Source organism: Scyliorhinus canicula, chromosome 15 (genome assembly GCF_902713615.1).
Source record: "Scyliorhinus canicula chromosome 15, sScyCan1.1, whole genome shotgun sequence".
Classification (NCBI taxonomy): Eukaryota; Metazoa; Chordata; class Chondrichthyes; order Carcharhiniformes; family Scyliorhinidae; genus Scyliorhinus; species Scyliorhinus canicula.
The window spans coordinates 67,899,397-67,919,114 of NC_052160.1; the positions used below are offsets into that span (position 1 = coordinate 67,899,397).

General features: G+C 47.6%; 1 protein-coding gene across 1 annotated transcript in view; it reads right to left on the reverse strand.

Moving 5' to 3' along the window:
* The window catches only part of pemt (phosphatidylethanolamine N-methyltransferase), a 151,075-nt gene that overhangs the window by 22,240 nt on the left and 109,117 nt on the right, over window positions 1-19,718 (reverse strand). Inside the window, 1 exon segment of the mRNA XM_038819345.1 lies at window positions 6,112-6,223. Coding sequence (XP_038675273.1) covers window positions 6,112-6,223 — 112 coding nt within the window.

The window sequence follows — 19,718 nt, forward strand, 5'->3', positions numbered from 1 at the left end:
TCTTAGTATCTTGGGATCTGACCTGGCATCCAAAACACAACTCAATGCAGGAGATGTTTCCTACCTGTCTGTTTTTGCAATGGTAAAAGTCACATACAAAGGGGACATTGTGATGCCAAGGAATGGATTTCTGTATTTTCAATATTACTGGTTCTGGATTAGCATCCATTGAATATCATTCAAGTAAAAAAACTAGCATCTTGTAGATGTATCTTTTTGGAAATACAATAAAAAGTATTTTTAAAAGCATTAAACAATAATCAAAACAGTGCAAAAATATATTATCTCAAATAAAGTCAGATAATTATTTAACCAAATAATCATCTAAATCTAATAAGACTGATCCAGGTTGTTTTCAAGTATTAACTGCATAGACTTTGGACATTAAGTACATAACAAATGTATTATACAGGTGTACAATATCCCGTGCAAGGACATTAATTTCATTCCAAATACTTAAAGTCTTAATAAGTGATTTTGTACAAAATTTTAAATTATATGACCATGCATTTATTATGGATATTACAAAAAGGCCCATAAACTCTAGAAGCAGATCTACATGTTTCATGCTGCACTGAAATCTGAAATTGTCAATTATTGTAGATAATGAACAAAATTAAAATTCTAATTTATTACTATTTGATCAGCATACCAGACTGGAATACTATCAATTTGTTCAGTTATAATTTCATTATCTTTAAAGACGAGAACTAGAAGTACTGCACAACAAAGTAGCATGTTGTAATAAAACAAAATATTGGATTTCAAAGCACGCTACCCAGGATCAAAACATATTTCTAACAATTATGAGATACCATTAACAGCATTGTGTGGAGGTTTTGTGGCGGAGTGGGTAGCGTCCCTACCTCTGTCCCAGAAGCTCTGGGTTTGGGTCCCACTCTAGTATTTAATGACCAAAGAAGGTGCATTGACAACGCGGCCAAATAGGTTGTGTGTCAACCTCCAAATCCTCTGAAACACACCAGTGGCTGGCAATAAGAGTGGGAGAGACTCCTGTCAGTCACTCCTGATGTGGAGAGGCACCTATCAAACCATAAAAGCCTTTGGCGTCAGACTAGCGATCTGTTCCAGAAATTACGAGCTATGGAAACAGACAAAAGCCTGCCGTAGTGCACCATTAGGTGTGGGAAGAGAATTGGAATTAACAGCATTATACAAAATCCGATGAGCTAAACTATAAATGGTTAAAGACAATGCTAACAACTTGCTGTAAATGTAAACAATATAGTGAGTCTCATAATTTCTGTTGAAGAAACTTGTAAGGTTTTGTTCACTAGATTTGCGAAAATGTATTGAAGTACATGAGCAGACATTCAAACACTTTCTTAACCGGTGTCTAGCATGAGCTGAGTTGCCACAATAAATTGAACATGGAAAGTTTAACTTTACTAATACTGGTGCGTCACATTTACTCTTTCCAGTCTGTAAATGATCTGTGCTAAATTGTAAAGCGGTTCTGGGAAATATATAACTTTTTCTGAACATCCTCAAGATCTCATGTTGCCTGGGAGCGGGAATGTCAAAACTCTAAAATGACTGTTAAGCTTGAAATGATAAACAATGCATTCCATTTTCATTATTTAACAAAATCATAAAATGATAAATAATAAATGATAAATAAAACTTTTTCTGAACATCCTCAAGATCTCATGTTGCCTGGGAGCGGGAATGTCAAAACTCTAAAATGACTGTTAAGCTTGAAATGATAAACAATGCATTCCATTTTCATTATTTAACAAAATCATAAAATGATATCACACAGTAGGGAGCCATTTGGTCCATCACATTTGGGATAGCTTCTGACCGAGTCCATTTAGTCTCATTAGCCTGCCTTTTGTCATACATGACAAATTTTTGTCTGAATTCATATTTTTGTCATTCATACTGAATGATCTGTTGAGCTGCTTGCAGAAAAATACTTTTCACTGTACCTCGGTACAAGTGACAATAAACAAATCCAATCCAACATGTTTCTTTTGTATGCGAACACTTATGCACTTAAACATTATTGTAGATGTAGGAGTGGTCGACTTCCATCACTTTACAAGTAGGACATAGCAAATCAAAGCTCAGTTTTCATTCCATTGGTGATTACCTTAAATGTGTGCCCTATAGTTACCAATATGTCAAGCACCAAGAACTGATTATTCTTACAACAAAACTTTCAATTTTTAATGCTAATCAACTATATTCTATTGAACCCAGCCTCATTTTCTCATGTTGCTTCACCTAACAAAAGTCTCTCATCCTTCATATCATCTCGGAGAATCTCTTCTGTACCCACTTCAGGGCTTCGATATCCTCCTAAATCAGACTGTCCAAAATAGACATTGTGTCTTAACTGTGGTCTTATCAAAATTCTGTGTGGATAAAACATTGCTTTGTTTTATTTTTGTGCAAAAATTTGTCATCATCTACTTGTCCTCCTACTTTCGACTGTTTGTACATTGAGAACTGCTGCAATCACCACCATTGTGGGCGGGCTCATTATTTGGCAAATCTGCATATTAGAGGGAGACAGCTAGTCTCATTCTAATGTGCCATTGCCTGATCTACCAAGGCCTTGGAACTACACCCTGTACCTCAGAGACCTCTGCTGAGTGCCATTCACTGCTGGTCCCATAAGTTCTGGGCAGGCTGGCACCTGGGCACTGCCAACCTGGCACCACAGCAGTGCCACCTGGGTGCCAGCCTGCCAAGGTGCCCAGGAGGTGCTGGTCAGGCACTGTCAAGGTGTCAAGCTTGCAGTGCCAGGCTGGCCTTTTTCTCAAACAGGTGATTGGGCCTGGGGATGCTCTGCCCATGTGAGGTGGGATGTGGAGGTGGCCCAAGGACCCCCTTATAGGTGGATAGGGGCTTTAGGAGCGGAAGGTTCGAGTATTCAGGATGCCATTTAAAAATGGGACTAAGTGTGGCCTCGGCAGGACGTTCCTAGCTGAGGTCCCAAATTGCAACAAAGTCCCATCAGGTAGCATCATGTTTTTCGGCACTGCGAGCACTGAAAAACACCTGCTAAATGCGCTCCTCACGGGCCTTTATGTCCCCCAGTGCACACTAAGGGTGGGGTGGACCTTAATGCCCACCTGCCCCCCCCCCCCCCCACACTTCTGGGAGGAGGCTGAGAGGCGGCAGGAGGTGGATGTCTTTCTCACCCCACCTGATTAAATCAGCGCCAGCGACCCGGGTTCAATTCCAGCCTTGGGTCACTGTCTGTGTGGAGCTTGTACGTTCTCCCCGCCTGTGTGGATTTCCTCCTGTTTCCTCCCATAGTCCAAAGATGTGGGGCGAGATTCTCCGCAAATGCGGAGAATCGTAAAGGCTGCCGTCGGACAGGCCGTGACTCACGGCAGCCTTCACGCCCACTTCCGGGGCCGATTCTCCCCCCCGGGCGGGGCTAGGAGCGCGGCCCAATGCGTCACAGCGGCGCGGCCTTGACAATGATCGTCAAGGCCGCACGTCAAGCGTCACGGCGGCTGACGTGGCCGATGACGTCAGCCGCGCATGCGCAGGTTGGACAACGCCAACCCGCACATGCGCAGTTGCCGTCTTTTCCCTCAGTCGCCCCGCAAGACGTGGCGGCTTGATCTTGCGGGGCAGCGGAGGGAAAAGAGTGCGTCCGTTACGCACGACCCCCTTGGCAGGGCCGTGGTACTGCCGTGCCAATCGGGCCCCCAGATGCCCCAAATAGGCATCTAGTGCCCGTTTCACGACGGCAGCGACCAGGTGTGTTTGCTGCCGTGTTGAAACGGGCGTGAAGGCCCGGCCGCTTGGCCTCGGAAAAAACGGTGAGTGGCGATTCGTGGCGTGGGTCGGGCGGGAGAATAGCGGGAGGGCGTGAAAAATGTCAGGAGGCCCTCACGCTATTCTCCCACCTGGCGTGGGGGGGCGGAGAATCACGCCCGTGCAATTTAGGTGGATTGGCTGTGCTAAATTACCCTTAATGTCCAAAAGGTTAGGTGAGATTATGGTTAGATGGGGTTATTGGGTAATGGAGAGAGGGTAGGGGTGTGGGCTTAGGTAGGGTGCTATGATCTATGATTATGACAACATAAATAGGGCAAGGAGTTCACATCCTTTTTCATCTACTGACAACCTCGGCAGTACCTACTAGGCCTACCCTATCAGTACTTGCATGCCATTACAAATACACTCATCAGAATTAATAGGAAGAATAGCACTGCTTTTGACAAGTACCAATGACAATTGCCTGGTTCAAAGCTGCAGAGTTTTATGCTCATGTCAGTTTCGACATTCTGTTCCGCAAGTGTTGACAATGCAATCACACAGTTTTTTGTTGCTGGCAATGGCAGTTGGTGCTTGAGAGCGGTGTTGGCAAGTCCAGGATAATTGGGTATTTTGTGGAACCAACATTCAATCTGGGAGCCTATCTGGTTATGTGACATCACGGAAGTGGTGGGGATGAGTCTGTTCTCTTGTATGGTCTCTGTCGTGGCATTGCATGCCAGAGACTCATTCTGAACCATGGATCACCTGAATCACGAACCACCAGTTATTCAGTGATGGAACCACTCACACTTTTAGAACCTGCACTGGAGCAGGTCAGAGGCTGGGTATTGTAGTGAGTGCTTCATGTGCTGACCTCCGAAGGCCATGCCATCACCTGTAAGGCACAAGCCAGGAATCTGATGGAATATTCTCCACTTGCCTCAATGAGTGCAGGAGCAACATGAAATGAAATGAAAATCGCTTATTGTCACGAGTAGGCTTCAATGAAGTTACTATGAAAAGCCCCTAGTTGCCACATTCCGGCGCCTGTCCGGGGAGGCTGATACGGGAATCGAACCGTGCTGCTGGCCTGCTTTAAAAGCCAGCGATTTAGCTCAGTGGGCTAAACCAGCCCCTTATCAGCCCCAACATCACACAAGAAGCGCAATACACCTGGTTGGGTTACGGGTATAGGGTGGATACGTGGGTTTGAGTAGGGTGATCATTGCTCGGCACAACATCGAGGGCCGAAGGGCCTGTTCTGTGCTGTACTGTTCTATGTTCTATGTTCTAACACCAACCAGAACGATTGGCAGTGCATCCAACTTGAACCCTCTCTCCCTCTCGTGGCTGTAGCATGCATCGTCTACTGCAACATTTCACCAAAGCTTCCTTGACAACAGCTCACAAACCTGTAATTTCCCCTGCCTTGAAGGACAAGAACAGCAGGTGCTTGAGAACATTATCACCTTCATGTTCTGCTCCAATTCACAGCATCCAGACCTCGATATAGTTCAGCATTCCTTCATGTCGCTCAATCAAAAGCCTGGAACTCCCAACTAGCCAGCAATGTAGAAGCATCTTCACCACATGGGCCGCAGCAGTTCAAGGCAATTTGGGATGGGTACATGCCATGTTGTGAGTGATGGTCAAATTCCAAAGGTTTTTTTAAAACCTTTCTCTTTTGCTTTTTGAATTATTGTGGGCAGCACGGTAGCATAGTGGTTAGCATCAATGCTTCACAGCTCCAGGGTCCCAGGTTCGGTTCCCGGCTGGGTCACTGTCTGTGCGGAGTCTGCACGTCCTCCCCGTGTGTGCGTGGGTTTCCTCCGGGTGCTCCGGTTTCCACCCACAGTCCAAAGATGTGCGGGTTAGGTGGATTGGCCATGCTAAATTGCCCGTAGTGTCCTAAAAAGTAAGGTTAAGGGGGAGTTGTTGGGTTACGGGTATAGGGTGGATACGTGAGTTTGAGTAGGGTGATCATTGCTCGGCACAACATCGAGGGCCGAAGGACCTGTTCTGTGCTGTACTGTTCTAAATTCTAAATCTAAATCTAAATGTGCGGCCAGTCCAAAAACAGCCATTATGCGCTACTCCTCCATTTGTGTTCCTTGGTCAACTTCTCTTTCCGTTTAATTTTAAGATGACTTTTTTAAAAATTCCATTATTAATGTTCTCCTTTAATAAAAGTGTTAACTATTTTAACTCAAGCATTAAAAGAGTAGACTATAATTGTCAAGTATTTCATCTTCTCACAATAATATCAAGGCCTCTGAGTTACAAAAGGAAAATTTAACTGAAGAGTGAGGGAGGAAGGCAAGAGACAGAAAGAACTGCATGATGATTTTAAATTTACATACTCACATGACAGCCCAGCCCAAGTAGACTAATGTGCTCCCCCAATACATAGGGTTGTCCATTACATTAAAAGGAAATGTCAGTACCTTGGCCTCCATCAAGACTCCAAAATAGTCTCCTGTGAAAAGTATATGCTAATTTTAGTTGGCTTGTACAATCAGTGCAAATCATTTCTTTACCAAAGCTCAAGGTAATGTTATGGGCTATACATAGATGTGATGATAATCCCATTGTTAGAAAACCTATGCTTGTATCACAGAATTGTTACGGTGCAGGAGGGAGGGATATTTGGCCCATTGTGTTCGCACTATATCTCCGAATGAACAATTCACCTTATATCATTCCCCCCCCCCCCCCAACCCCAGCCATAACCCTGCACATTCTTCCTTTTCAAATAACATTCCAATTTTGAATGCTTCAATTGAACCTGCCTCCACCACACTCTCAGGCAGTGCATTCCAAGTTTTCTTTATGGTTAGGAAAAAATGGTATAGTGTCTTTTGCAAAGTCCTTAATTTAAGATTTAGGCACTGCCGGTTAACTCAGTTGACTAGACAGTTGGTTTGTGATGCAGAGAGAGGCCAGCAGGGCAGATTCAATCCTGTACCGGCTGAGGTTATTTACGAAAGCCTGCCTTCTCAACCTCTCCCCTCGCCTGAGGTGTAGTGATTCTCAGGTTAAATCACAATCAGTCAGTTCTCCCCCTCAAAGGGGAAAGCAGCTGATGGTCATCTGGAACTATGGTGACTTTATTAGGCACTTCTGTAATGTTTGAAAACATGGCAGCTAATTTCTGCGCAGCCAGGTTGCACAAACAGCTATAAAATGGTCTGATAGTCGATTTCAGTGATGTCCTTTGAGGGATAAAAACTGGATAAGACCTGCTCTTCTTCAAATAGTGTCTCGTGTCTTTTTTGTGTAGCTGAGAGGGCAAGGGGGTGGGGAGTGGTGGGAGCCTGAAGGAAATTGATGTGGGCATCCATACGTGGAAAGCGTGAATACAATCGGGAGCAATTTTAAAAATTTGGATATTTACCCTAATGCCAATTTAGGATCAGTTGCTTCCAATGATCGAGTCCCTGTATCGTCCTTCAGACAGCAGAAAGCCAGCTAATGGTGACAGTGGAGCTCAAGGTGGGTGACATCACACCGATTATTACAATTCAATTTACATCTTGTCACTTCTGTCAGCCCCACTGCATGTTACGTATATCTGGCACCAAGTTTAAAGCAATAATTAAATTTTACACTGCTTTTTAATTTACTGTTACATTCACTAAAACATTCAGATGTAATAGTTTTATGTTATAAAGCAAAATATCAAGGTGACTTTTACGACCATGATCGACAGGTTGAAACTAGCCACAACTTTGTTCAATTGTCTGTTGTGCAACACTTTATTGAATGCCTTTTGGAGGTCCATTTGCACCACATCAAAGGCATTATCCTCATCGACCCCGTCTGTTACTTTATGAAAAAACTAAAGCGAGCGTCACAGCTAAATATGGTTTGCCCTCAATAAATCTGTGCTGGCTTTCCTTAATTAACCCACATCTTTCCAAGTGACAATGAACATTTTCCTGAATCATTGTTTTGGAAAGCTCCCCCATTGTTAAAGTCACCGTCCTGTTGGACATAATGGGACAGGCAGAGATAGATGGACTGAAACTGGCAGAAAGTGCTGGAAATGGCCTGCATTTTTAGCATTTTTTCTTTGCAAGAAGTTTGAAAATATGTTTTTACTGAAACAGATTTCAAAATCTTTTAAAACATTTGCATCATTGGTATACAGATTAGGAATAGTGGACAAAAGCTCTTAATTGAGCTATTTTTCAAACATTAATTTCCTGCTACACTTTGATTACTTGTACAGACAGCTCTGTAAAGTTTGCACAAAGTGCCTTCAAACCATAGCAAGATTAGGACATTCACCCCCTACTGACTTCTAAAAATTTGTGGGCAGCACGGTGGCACAAGTGGATAGCATTGTGGCTTCACAGCGCCAGGGTCCCAGGTTCGATTCCCCGCTGGGTCGCTGTCTGTGCGGAGTCTGCGCGTTCTCCCCGTGTCTGCGTGGGGTTCTTGCGGGTGCTCCGGTTTCCTCCCACAGTCCAAAGATGTGCAGGTTAGGTGGACTGGCCATGATAAATTGCCCTTAGTGTCCAAAAAGGTTAGGAGGGTTTATTGGGTTACAGGATAGGCTGGAAGTGAGGGCTTAAGTGGGTCGGTGCAGACTTGATGGGCCAAATGGCCTCCTTCTGCACTGTATGTTCTATATTCTCGAGTCTGCTCCAGCATTCATTAGTTCATGGCTGATCTGTACCACAACTCCATTTTACCACCTTATTTCCATATCTCTTGATCCCCTTACCTAACAAAAATAATTTAATTGCCCTAAGTATCCACAGACTTGTGCGCCGAGGGAATTCCAAATTTCTATTACTCCTTGTGTAATTTTGCTCTTAAAGAGTTAAGCTTTAATTTTAAGGTTGTGTCCTCTTGTTTTCCATCGCATTACCAGAGGATATAGTGGGCGGGATTTGGATGGGAAATTCTCACTCAAAGTCAATGGACTTTTAGCCACTCTCCAACTTTTTGGTTCTCGCCCGTGTTGATTTCCACCGTTAGTGGGACTGGAAAATCCCATCCAATTTCCCTACATTGACACTATCAAATCCTTTTTAACATGTTAAACACCTCAATCAGATTAGCCCTTAATCTTCAACAGTCAAGGTCAGTTTATGCAACCTGCCCTCAAAATTTGTGGATGACGCAAAATTTGAGTTGTGAACTGTAAGGATTATATTGTTAAGCTTCAAAAGTATACGGACAATTTGATGGAATGGGTGGGCAAGTGGCAGATGAAAATTAATGCATAGCAATGTGAAGTGTTCCATTTTGTGAGGAAGAATCTGGAGTGACAACATAAATTAAAGGGGCCAATTTCAAAGAGATGCAGAACCAGAAAGAGCTGGGTATATATGTGAACAAATCATTGAAGGTGGCAGGACAGTGAAGCAGAGGATAATATGGGATCTGGGCATTATCAATAGGGGCAGAGGGTAAAAAGTGAGGAAATAATGATAAACCTGTTATAAACACTGCTTTAGCCTTAACTGGAGTATTCCAATCAGCTCTGGGCACCATACTTTAGGAAGGATGTGAAAGAATTAAAGAAGGTAGAGAAAAGATTTACAAGAATGGTTCTAGGGACAAGGAACTACAGTTATACAGATGGAGTGGAGAAGAGATGGTGGAGATGTGATTTGATCGAGCTGTTCCAAATGCTGAGGAGGCTGTTCAGAGCAGATAGGGAGAAATGTTCCCATTGGTGGAAAGATCATGAGTGAGAGGGTACAGACTTAAGGTAATTGGCAAAAGAAGCAATGGCGACATGAAGAAAACGTTTTTTATGCAGTGAGTGGTTAGGATCTGGAATGCACTCTCTGAGTTGTGTGGCGGGGGCTGGTTCACACAGCGAGTGGTTAGGATCGGGAATGTACTGTTTGAGAGGCTTTCAGGAAGGAATTTTCACAGTAACTTGATTGCAATGTTAATGTAAGCTTACTTGTGACACTAATAAAGATTATCATCATAATTAGTTCATTATCTGAAAAAGAAAGATTTACAGGGCTGGGGTGGGGGGAGGGGAAGCAGGGGAGTGAAACTCAGTAAATAGCTCTTGAGGAGAGCTAGCATGGACATGATGGGCCAAATGGTCTCCTTCTGTGCTGTAACCATTCTATGATATGACCGTGGAAGTGTACAAAGCTTTATAAATCCAGTGGGGGCCGGTTTAGCTCAGTGGGCTAAACAGCTGTTTTATGATGCAGACCATGGCAAGCAGCGTGGCTTCAATTCCCAGCCTGCCTTTTCAACTTTGCCCCTCGCCTAAGGTGTGGTGATCCTCAGGTTAAACTACCAATCGGCTCTACTCCCAAAGGGACTTTATAAAGTCAGTGAACAAATTGGAAACACAGGCAGTTCCTACACAGCCCAACGAGCTCAATTGGCAGATAAAGGGACTCTGAGCTGCAAATTCATGGTTTTGAGCCCCACACTGTGTGACAGATTTTTTGTTAAAAGATATTCAAAATATGTTTTTATTTGTTTTTACCAACTCATCAGTGATGATAAATTGAAAGTCGGGACAGAACTAATATCCCTCATTGCCAGAACCAGCTGAGTCCAACTAGATTTGTTCCAAGATTGGTTTATTATTGATAAATAGCTTTCTTTCTTAATTATTTATTGTTAAACGTAAACCCATTTAAACTCTTATTTCTCCCAATGGTGCCACAGTTACTTTTTATCTTTAAAGAATTAAGGAGCCAGTTCCCTAATCCAGTCAGGCAGGACATCGCTGATTATGATGCCAGTGACTGCATCTGCACGTATGCGATATGCTCCCCCTCGTGTTGTGGCTTCAGTATATAAAGGGCGGGATTTACCGACCAACCCCACCGCATGTTTTTCGGCAGAACAGGCCTGTGGGATTTCTGGTCCCGCCGCTGTCAACGGGAATTCCCGTTGACGGCACCCCCTATCACCGGGAAACCCATGCGCCGCCGGTGGGACTGGAATATCCCGCCGGCGTGAACAGCCGGTAAATTCCACCCACCATCTTGGAAAAAATGTTATTTCAAGATCAGAACATGCAAGGTGTAGAAAATGATAAACTAGTCCTTTCACACAAACAGTTCCGATTTGCTGGCAAACTACAAGTTATGAAAATAGCAATTCAGGGCAAAATGCTTTAAAAGTCTACTTAAATATAGGTGGAAGGGCGAGATGAAATCATGCAAAAAGGCATGTGGTCAACAACAAAATGCATATTTTAAAACTTAAATTAAATGTGCAAGTTATTAAATATATCCATGCGACATCCAAGGAAAATAAAACTGAACTTTTAACATTCTGTTACCGTTTAAATGTAAACAAAAATGCACTGCCTGAAGTAAAAAGGTTATATTCACATAAAAACTCCAAAACAAACGGGCCAAGCCAGATCCTGAAAGGAGGTGCAAATACTTGTGCAGTGCGATCGGCATTAATCATGGGAAACAAAACCTGATGGGATGAAAAACAAGCTGTCGCTTTGCAACTGTATCCTTTTGTGCCCTCAGCAAACGGCCAATTTTACAGTTACAAAAATTGTTGGAGATCCAAAATAAAAACAGAAAATTCTGGAAATACTCATCAGGGAAGGCAGGAAATGTGGAAAGAGAAACAGTTAACTTTCTAAGGTCAATGACCTTTCAGCAAAACTGAGAATTGTCCGAAATAGAAACAGTGGTCGAAAAATTCAGCAGGGCTGGCAGCACCTGTGGAGACAGAAGCAGAGTTAAGCGTTCAAGTCCAATATGACTTCTTTGGAACTCCAGTATTAAGAGATGAAAAATATTAGAGATGAAACAGGCAAGTACAGAGGCTGGGGCTGTTGGAGGCGAGAAGTCATTTGATGTAACCTCTCAGAATATGTCCAAAAGAGATTCTAAACAGTAGAGTCAGGGCAGCAAAGGCATGAAGCTGCCCAACCCCAAACTTCATTGTGGAGACCAAGCTTAGGATCCAAGTACCTGTGCACCTTTAGTCCCAGAGCTTCAGTCGTACCCCAATCTTCTTTTTTGCACAATGCCACACAAGCAAATACAACCTGATGATACATTCGTTGAATGTCTATAAAATATTAATAACTTGAAATTTCACATGAATACAATATTTTAAATACTTCCCGTACCAGCCTCCCCGAACAGGCATGAAATGTGGCAAGTAGGGGCTTTTCACAGTAACTTCATCTGATGCCTACTTGTGACAATAAGCGATTTTCATTTAATTTCATTTTAAATATGTATTATAGAATCATACAGCACGGAAGAAGACCATTTGGCCACCATGCCTATGACAACTCTCTGAAAGAGCTGCCAATTAATTCTACCCACGTCCTGCTCTTCCCTCATAGCCATGCAGTTCTTTTTTTTTTAGTATTTATCCAATTTCATTTTGAATATTATTATTGGATCTGCTGCCTCCTTCATATCAAATAGTGCATTCCAGATCATAAAAAAATGCCGAATAAGAAAGGTTTGCATCATTAGGCAGCACGGTAGCACAAGTGATTAGCACTGTGGCTTCACAAGCTAGGGTCCCAGGTTCGATTCCCTGCTGGATCACTGTGCGGAGTCTGCATGTTCTCCCCGTGTCTGCGTGCGTTTCCTCCTGTGCTCCTGTTTCCTCCCACAGTCCAAAGATGTGCAGGTTAGGTGGATTGGCCATGATAAATTGCCCTTAGTGACCAAAAAGGTTAGAAGGGGTTATTGGGTTACGGGGATAGGGCTTAAGTGGGTCGGTACAGATTCGATGGGCCGAATGGCCTCCTTCTGCACTGTATGTTCTATTACCCCAGCATTTTGTCAATTATCTTAATACTGCTGAAAAAAGACACATGCTGTCAAAGCTTTTCATCTTGCATTTATCAAGAATATCAAATTGTACTTGTATTGCAGGCAAAGAGAGTGCTGACTGGCTGGCAAGTCAATTCTAATTGGTAGAAGCGTTGTCATGGAGAATGCACCATTTACCTGCAAGCTTTGTTTAAATTCAAACGAGGCAGGTTGACTCTGACTGGGCAAGACATTTTCTGAGGGAATGAACCAGGGACTGGCTGTTGCCCATTTTATTTAGTTGAAAAAGGAGAAATGTACATATTCCTTCTGTCTGCAAAGGACAGAGCCATATATGTGAATATATACAGCTTCTAACATGTGTAAGTGAGCCACACTGTGAGCCCAACTGATAATCTTAAATTGGTTCGACTTCCGGTGGCGGCTATGAGGGAGTAAGTCGCACATTTGGTGGCTCTCGCTCCGGTCGGACTTTTGGACCTTTTCCCCTGAGTTTTTTGTGCTTTTGAGCTCTGGATCTGAAGGCATAGGCACTCAGGCACTGACTCCAGATATAGGTGTATGGAATTAAGAAGCAGAAAGAATCGTAAACAGTTGAAGAAGTGGGCAAACAAGAGCAGCGTGGAAGCTGCTGCTGAAGATGGCCGATGTCCGGACTCCGGTGCAGACAGCCCATCCAACAACGGAGCATCTGTTGAAGGTCATCCAAGAGGGCTTCACCGCGCTGAAACGGGACAGTTTATACCCGGTCCAGAAATCAATCCAGCGCCTGGAGCACAGGCTTGATGCCCAGAAGTTGGAGAAGGCACTGGAGGAGCAGGAGGAACACCAAACGGTGGTGGAGTGGAGATGGGGAGGCGAATAGACCAACAAAAAGGCTTCTGGAGAAGGTGGAGGACCTGGAAAATAGGTCCCATCGGCAGAATTTACGAATCGTTGGTCTCCCGGAGGGGGCTGAGGGAATGGATGCTGCCGCGTACGTGGCAGACATGTTCCAGAAGCTGTTGGGGAATGATGTCTTCCCTCGGCCGTTGGCGGTGGACAGCCCCCCCGAGCAAATGTGGTGAGGTTCCACAGGTTCCTGGACAAGGAGCGGGTGCTACAGTGGGCCAAGCGCACACGGAGCTGCAATTGGAACAATCGTGTCTTGCACATCTACCAGAACCTGAGCATGGAGGTGGCCAGAAGGAGGGCAGGCTACAGGCAAGTTAAAGAGTTGTTTAAGAAGCAGGCGAAGTTTGGGCTGCTGTATCCAGCGCGCCTTTGGGTCACGCACAAGGGACAGCACCATTATTTTGAGGAGCCCGAGGACTTCGCCAAGAGAGAAGGGCTGATGCCGAACTGAGGACTTTTGGACATAAGCTACAAAGTTATTGAGTGATGTTTATATGTTTTTATTGTTTCTTGTTTTTTTTCTTCTGTATTCGAGTTTTTGCTGGAGAAGAGGGAAGTTAAGGTATTTGGTGCTGGGGGCTTTTTGTGTTCTGATGGGGGTGGTTGGAAGTGCCTATTATTTACTTTGTATTACTTGAATGGCACTAGTGTCGGAGTTTTCTTTGTTCCTTGTTTTTTTACAGATCAATTGCTCGAGGATGGCTGGTTTGGGGAAGTGGTGTCGATGGGCGGGATGATGGGTCAGAGGGAACAATAGGTGGGAGACTTGTTGGCGCCAGAGTAGAGAGTCACCAGGCTAGCTGGGTGAGCTGGCCTATGGAAGCCAGGTGGGGGGGTGTGCATATAGCTCGTTTATGGCAGGGGTTAGGTTGCAGGGTGTTGTTGCTGGGGGGCGGGGGTAGTTGATCTGCTGATGAGGGAGAGACTTGGGTTTGGTAACATGGAGGTCGGAAGTAGGGGCTGCCAGGAGGGGGCCGGGGAGGCGTGACACAGGGGCTAGGGGCGGGCCCAAGAAAGGAGATGGCTGATAGGCGAAGGGGGAGGGGGGGGGGGGGGCCACGGTGTCCCTCAACCAGGCTGATCACCTGGAAGGGTTAAACGGGCACGTGTGTACGCGCATCTGAAGACGGACGTAATTATGCTACAGGAGACTCCTCTGAAAGTAGCTGACCAGGTCAGATTAAGGAAGTGCTGGATTAGCCAGGTCTTCCACTCGGGGCTGGATACTAAGGCTAGAGGGGTCGCGATTTTGGTTAACAAATGGGTGCAATTCGAGGTGGGTAGCACAATTTCGGGTGGGGGAGGTAGATTTGTCACCGTGAGTGGCATGCTCGAGGGGGTGCAGGTAGTTTTGGTCAATGTATATGCCCCAAATTGGGATGATGTGCATTTTATTAAGAGACTGCTGGGGAAGATACCTGACCTGGACTCGCACAGGCTGATTATGGGAGGTGATTTTAACACAGTCCTTGACACCGGCCTGGACCGGTCGTGTTCAAAAACGGGGAGGGTGCAGCCAATGGCAAAGGAACCGAGGGGGTTCATGGAGCAAATGGGGGGGGGGGGGGGGGTTGACCCATGGAGGGCTAGTCGGCCGACGGGGAAGGAATTTTTGTTCTATTCACATGTTCATAAGGTGTATTCCCGAATTGATTTTTTCATCACGAGCAGGGATTTTAGGCGGGGCTGACGGACGTAGAATATTCGGCGATCGCTATTTCGGATCATGCTCCACATTGGGTTGATCTGCAGGTCTGTAAGGAAAGCTTTCCGCACCCTCAATGGAGTCTAGAGGTTGGTCTGTTGGCGGACAAGGCGGTGTGTGAGAGGGTGAGGAAATGTATGCAAAACTACCTGCAGGTCAATGACACAGGGGAAGTCTCAGCTGCGGTGCTCTGGGAGGCGCTGAAGGCAGTGGTGAGAGGGGAGCTGATCTCGATTTGAGCGCATAGGGACAGAACGGACGGACAGTGCAGAAACGGACCGACTGATAAAGGAGATCTTACAGATAGACAGGAGATATGCGGAGACCCCGAGGGCAGAGCTATTAAGGGAACGACAAAGACTACAGATGGAGTTTGGGGTGTTGTCCACAGGTAAGGTGGTGAAGCAGCTTAGGAAGGCGAGGGGCGCAATCTATGAGCATGGGGAGAGAGCCAGCAGAATGCTGGCAGAGCAACTGAGGAAGAGGGAGATGGCTAGGGAAATAGGGAAGGAAGTCGACGGCGGGGGGCGGGGGGAAACTTGGTAGGTGATCCGGCAGGGCTGAACAAGGTGTTCAGGGACTTCTACAGTAAGCTTTATACCTCAGAACCCCCCGCGGTGCTGGAGGGGATGAAGCGCTTATTGGACAGACTAACCTTCCCAAAAGTGGGTAGGGGGTTGAGAGACGGGCTGGGGGCCCCGATTAGGACCAAAGAAATATTGGAGGGCTTGAGGGCCATGCAATCGGGGCCAGATGGGTATCCGGTGGAGTTATACAAAACGTTATCTGAGATAATGGGGCCTAATGCACGATCAATTGCACAAAGACGAGAGTTGAATACAACTGAGGCTTTATGACACTAAGATGTGTGGCCTCCTACAGCAGCTGGCGAAATGGCTGCTGTACGGGGAGCACACATATTTATACTCCGTCTACTGGGCGGAGCCAGCAGGTAGGGACTACCCCAGTAACTGTAGTACAGGGCCTTACCATACATACCCTAATATATACAGCAGTGGTTACTACCACGTTCACCCCCTGTTAAAATTGAGTCCGGCTGGGGTGGTGGAGAACTATGTACAGCACAAGTTTAATATACAGAGAAAAAAATTTTGAGTCCAGAACCAATTACAGGTTTAACCGGTCCGGAGCCTTGATCCGACGTTGGGAGCGACGCAGTGGTGGCGGCGATTCTGGCGTCGGTCGGGTCCTTGGTGACTCCGGGAGCGTGCTGAGATCCTCTTCATCCTCGGGCGTGGGCAGGGGGAGGACGGATGGTCCTGGGGGGTTGCTGCTGGGTGCGCCAGGGGAGGGGAGGGTGGTGTGTGTGTGTGGAACCTGCTGGTGCCAGGTCCCTGAGAGAGACAGTATCTTGGCGGCCGTTGGGGTACGCTACGTAGGCATACTGGGGGTTGGCGTGGAGTACAGAGCACAGAACAGTACAGCACAGAACAGGCCCTTCGGCCCTCGATGTTGTGCCGAGCCATGATCACCCTACTCAAACCCACGTATCCACCCTATATCCGTAACCCAACAACCCCCCCCCCCCCACCCTTACTTTTTAGGACACCACAGGCAATTTAGCATGGCCAATCCACCTAACCCGCACATCTTTGGACTGTGGGAGGAAACCGGAGCACCCAGAGGAAACCCACGCACACACGGGGAGGACGTGCAGACTCCGCACAGACAGTGACCCAGCCGGGAATCGAACCTGGGACCCTGGAGCTGTGAAGCATTTATGCTAACCACCATGCTACCGTGCTGCCCTGTAACTGTAACCTTTCCACCAACGGGTCCGCCTTGTGGAGTCATACGTGCTTATGGAGGAGTACGGGTCCTGGAGCTGTGAGCCAAGTCGGGAGCAACACCCCGGAGGTGGACTTCCTGGGGAAGGCAAAGAGACGTTCATGGGGTGTGCCGTTAGTCGCAGTGCATAGGAGCGACTGAATGGAGTGCAGTGCATCGGGGAGAACCTCTTGCCAGCGGGAGGCCGGGAGACTTCTGGGCCGTAGGGCCATTTGCCGGCCCTCCAGACTGTCCTGTTCTCCCTCTCCACCTGTCCGTTTCCCCGGCGGTTATAGCTGGACGTCCTGCTTGAGGCGATACCCTTGTGGAGCAGGAACTGACACAGCTCATCGCTCATGAATGAGGATCCCCTGTCGCTGTAGATGTAGGCGGGGAAGCCGAACAGAGCAAAGACGGTGTTGAGGGCTTTGATGACGGTGGCAGACGTCATGTCCGGGCATGGGATGGCGAAGGGGAATCTGGAGTACTCATCGACCACACTGAGGAAATACGTGTTGCGATCAGAGGAGGGGAGGAGCCCTTTGAAGTTCACGCTGAGGCGTTCAAAGGGGCGGGAGGCCTTCACCAGGCGCGCACGGTTCGGCTGGTAGAAGTGCGTTTTGCACTCCGCACAGACCTGGCAGTCTCTGGTGACTGTCCATACTTCCTCGACGGAGTAGGGTAGATTGCAGTCCTTAATGAAGTGGTACAACTGTGTGACTCCCGGGTGACAAAGGTTGTCGTGCAGAGTCCGGAGTCGGTCCACTTGTGCGCTGGCACATGTACCTCGGGATAGGGCATCGGGGGCTCGTTGAGCTTACTGGGGCGATACAAAATCTCGTAGTTGTAGGTGGAGAGCTTGATCCTCCACCTCAAGATTTTATCATTTTTGATCTTGCCCCGCTGTGTGTTGTTAAACATGAAGGCTACCGACCGTTGGTCAGCGAAGAGAGTGAATCTCCTGCCGGCCAGTATTGCGTCCAATTCTGCACAGCTTCAACAATGGCCTGGGCCTCTTTTTCGACGGAGGAGTGCCGAATTTCGGAGGCATGAAGGGTTCGTGAAAAGAATGCCACGGGCCTGCCTGTCTGGTTGAGGGTGGCAGCTAGAGAGACGTCTGATGCGTCGCTCTCATCTTGAAAGGGTAACGTCTTGTTGACTGAGTGCATCGCGGCCTTGGCGATGTCGGCTCTAATACGGTTGAAGGCCTGTTGAGGCTCGGCCGTCAGGGGGAAAAGGGTGGACTGGATGAGTGGGCGAGCCTTGTCCGCATAATTTGGAATCCACTGGGCGTAGTAAGAAAAGAACGCCAGGCAGAGTTTGAGGGCCTTGGGGAAGTGGGAGTTCCATGAGGGGGCGCATGAAGTCGGGGTCGGGCCCCAAAACTCCGTTCTGGACCACATAGCCTAGGATGGCTAAGCGGTTTGTGCTGAATATGCGCTTCTCCTTGTTATAAATGAGGTTTAGGAGAGTGGCGGTGCGGAGAAATTTGGCAAGTATGGCGTCGTGGTCCTGCTGTCGTGGCCATAGATGGTGACATTGTCTAGGTACGGGAAAGTGGCCCGCAGCCCGTACCGGTCGACCATTCGGTCCATCTCCCTTTGGAAGACCGAGACCCCGTTGGCGATGCCAAAGGGAACCCTAAGAAAGTGGTAGAGGCGGCCATCTGCCACGAAGGTAGTGTATGGGCGGTCCGCCTTACGGATGGGGAGCTGGTGGTAGGCGGATTTTAGGTCTACAGTTGAGAAGACCCGGTACTGCGCAATCTGATTGACCATATCAGATATGCGTGGGAGGGGGTTACGCGTCGAGCTGCGTGTACCGATTGATGGTCTGGCTGTAGTCCACGACCATTATGTGTTTCTCCCCCGTTTTCACCACTACCACTTGGGCTCTCCAGGGACTGTTGCTGGCCTCGATGATGCCTTCCCGAAGCAGCCGCTGGACCTCGGACCTGATGAAGGTCCTGTCCTGGGTGCTGTACCGTCTGCTCCTGGGAGTGATGGGTTTGCAATCCGGGATTAGGTTTGCGAATAGGGAAGGTGGGTCGACCTTTAGGATCATGAGGCCGCACACAGTAAGGGGTGGTAGGGGCCCGCCGAAATTAAATGTTAGGCTCTGGAGGTTGCACTGGAAGTCCAGGCTGAGTAGCAGGGCAGCGCAGAGGTTAGGGAGGACGTAGAGGCGGAAGCCGCTGACCTCTATGCCCTGGATGGTGAGCGTGGCTATGCAGTACCCCCGGATCGCCACGGAGTGGGACCCGGAGGCCAGGGGGATTCTCTGATTGGCGGGGTGTACCGTGAGGAAGCAGCGCATTACCGTATCGGGATGTATGAAGCTCTTGGTGTTCCCGGAGTCCAGCAGACAGGAGATCTCGTGCCCATTGATCTTCACGCTTGTGGAGGCGGTTGCTAGATTGTGCGGGCTAGACTGGTCAATCATGACCGAGGCGAGCCGCGGCTGGTTGTCGCTGATGTCAGACAATGGGGTGCCCGGGTCCTGGAACGATTGTGGCGCCCGTGTGCTGTGGGGGAGACAAGGTAGCTGCACCTGACGATCCTGAGGAGGACAAGATGGCGGTGCCCACGGGCCGCACGTGGCGGGGGTTGCACAACATGGCGGTGCCCATGGGCCGCACGTGGCCTGGGGAGGGGAAGATGGCGGCGGCCACTGGCCGTGCGTGGTGGTCCGCGGGGGGGGGGGGGGGGCAGATGTCGGCGACCCCTGTCCTAGCCGGGGGGGGGGGGGGGGGGGGGTGAAAGAGTCGGAGCGGTAGTGGCGACTGTGTGAGCCTGGCGCACCACAGCGAACATAGAACATTA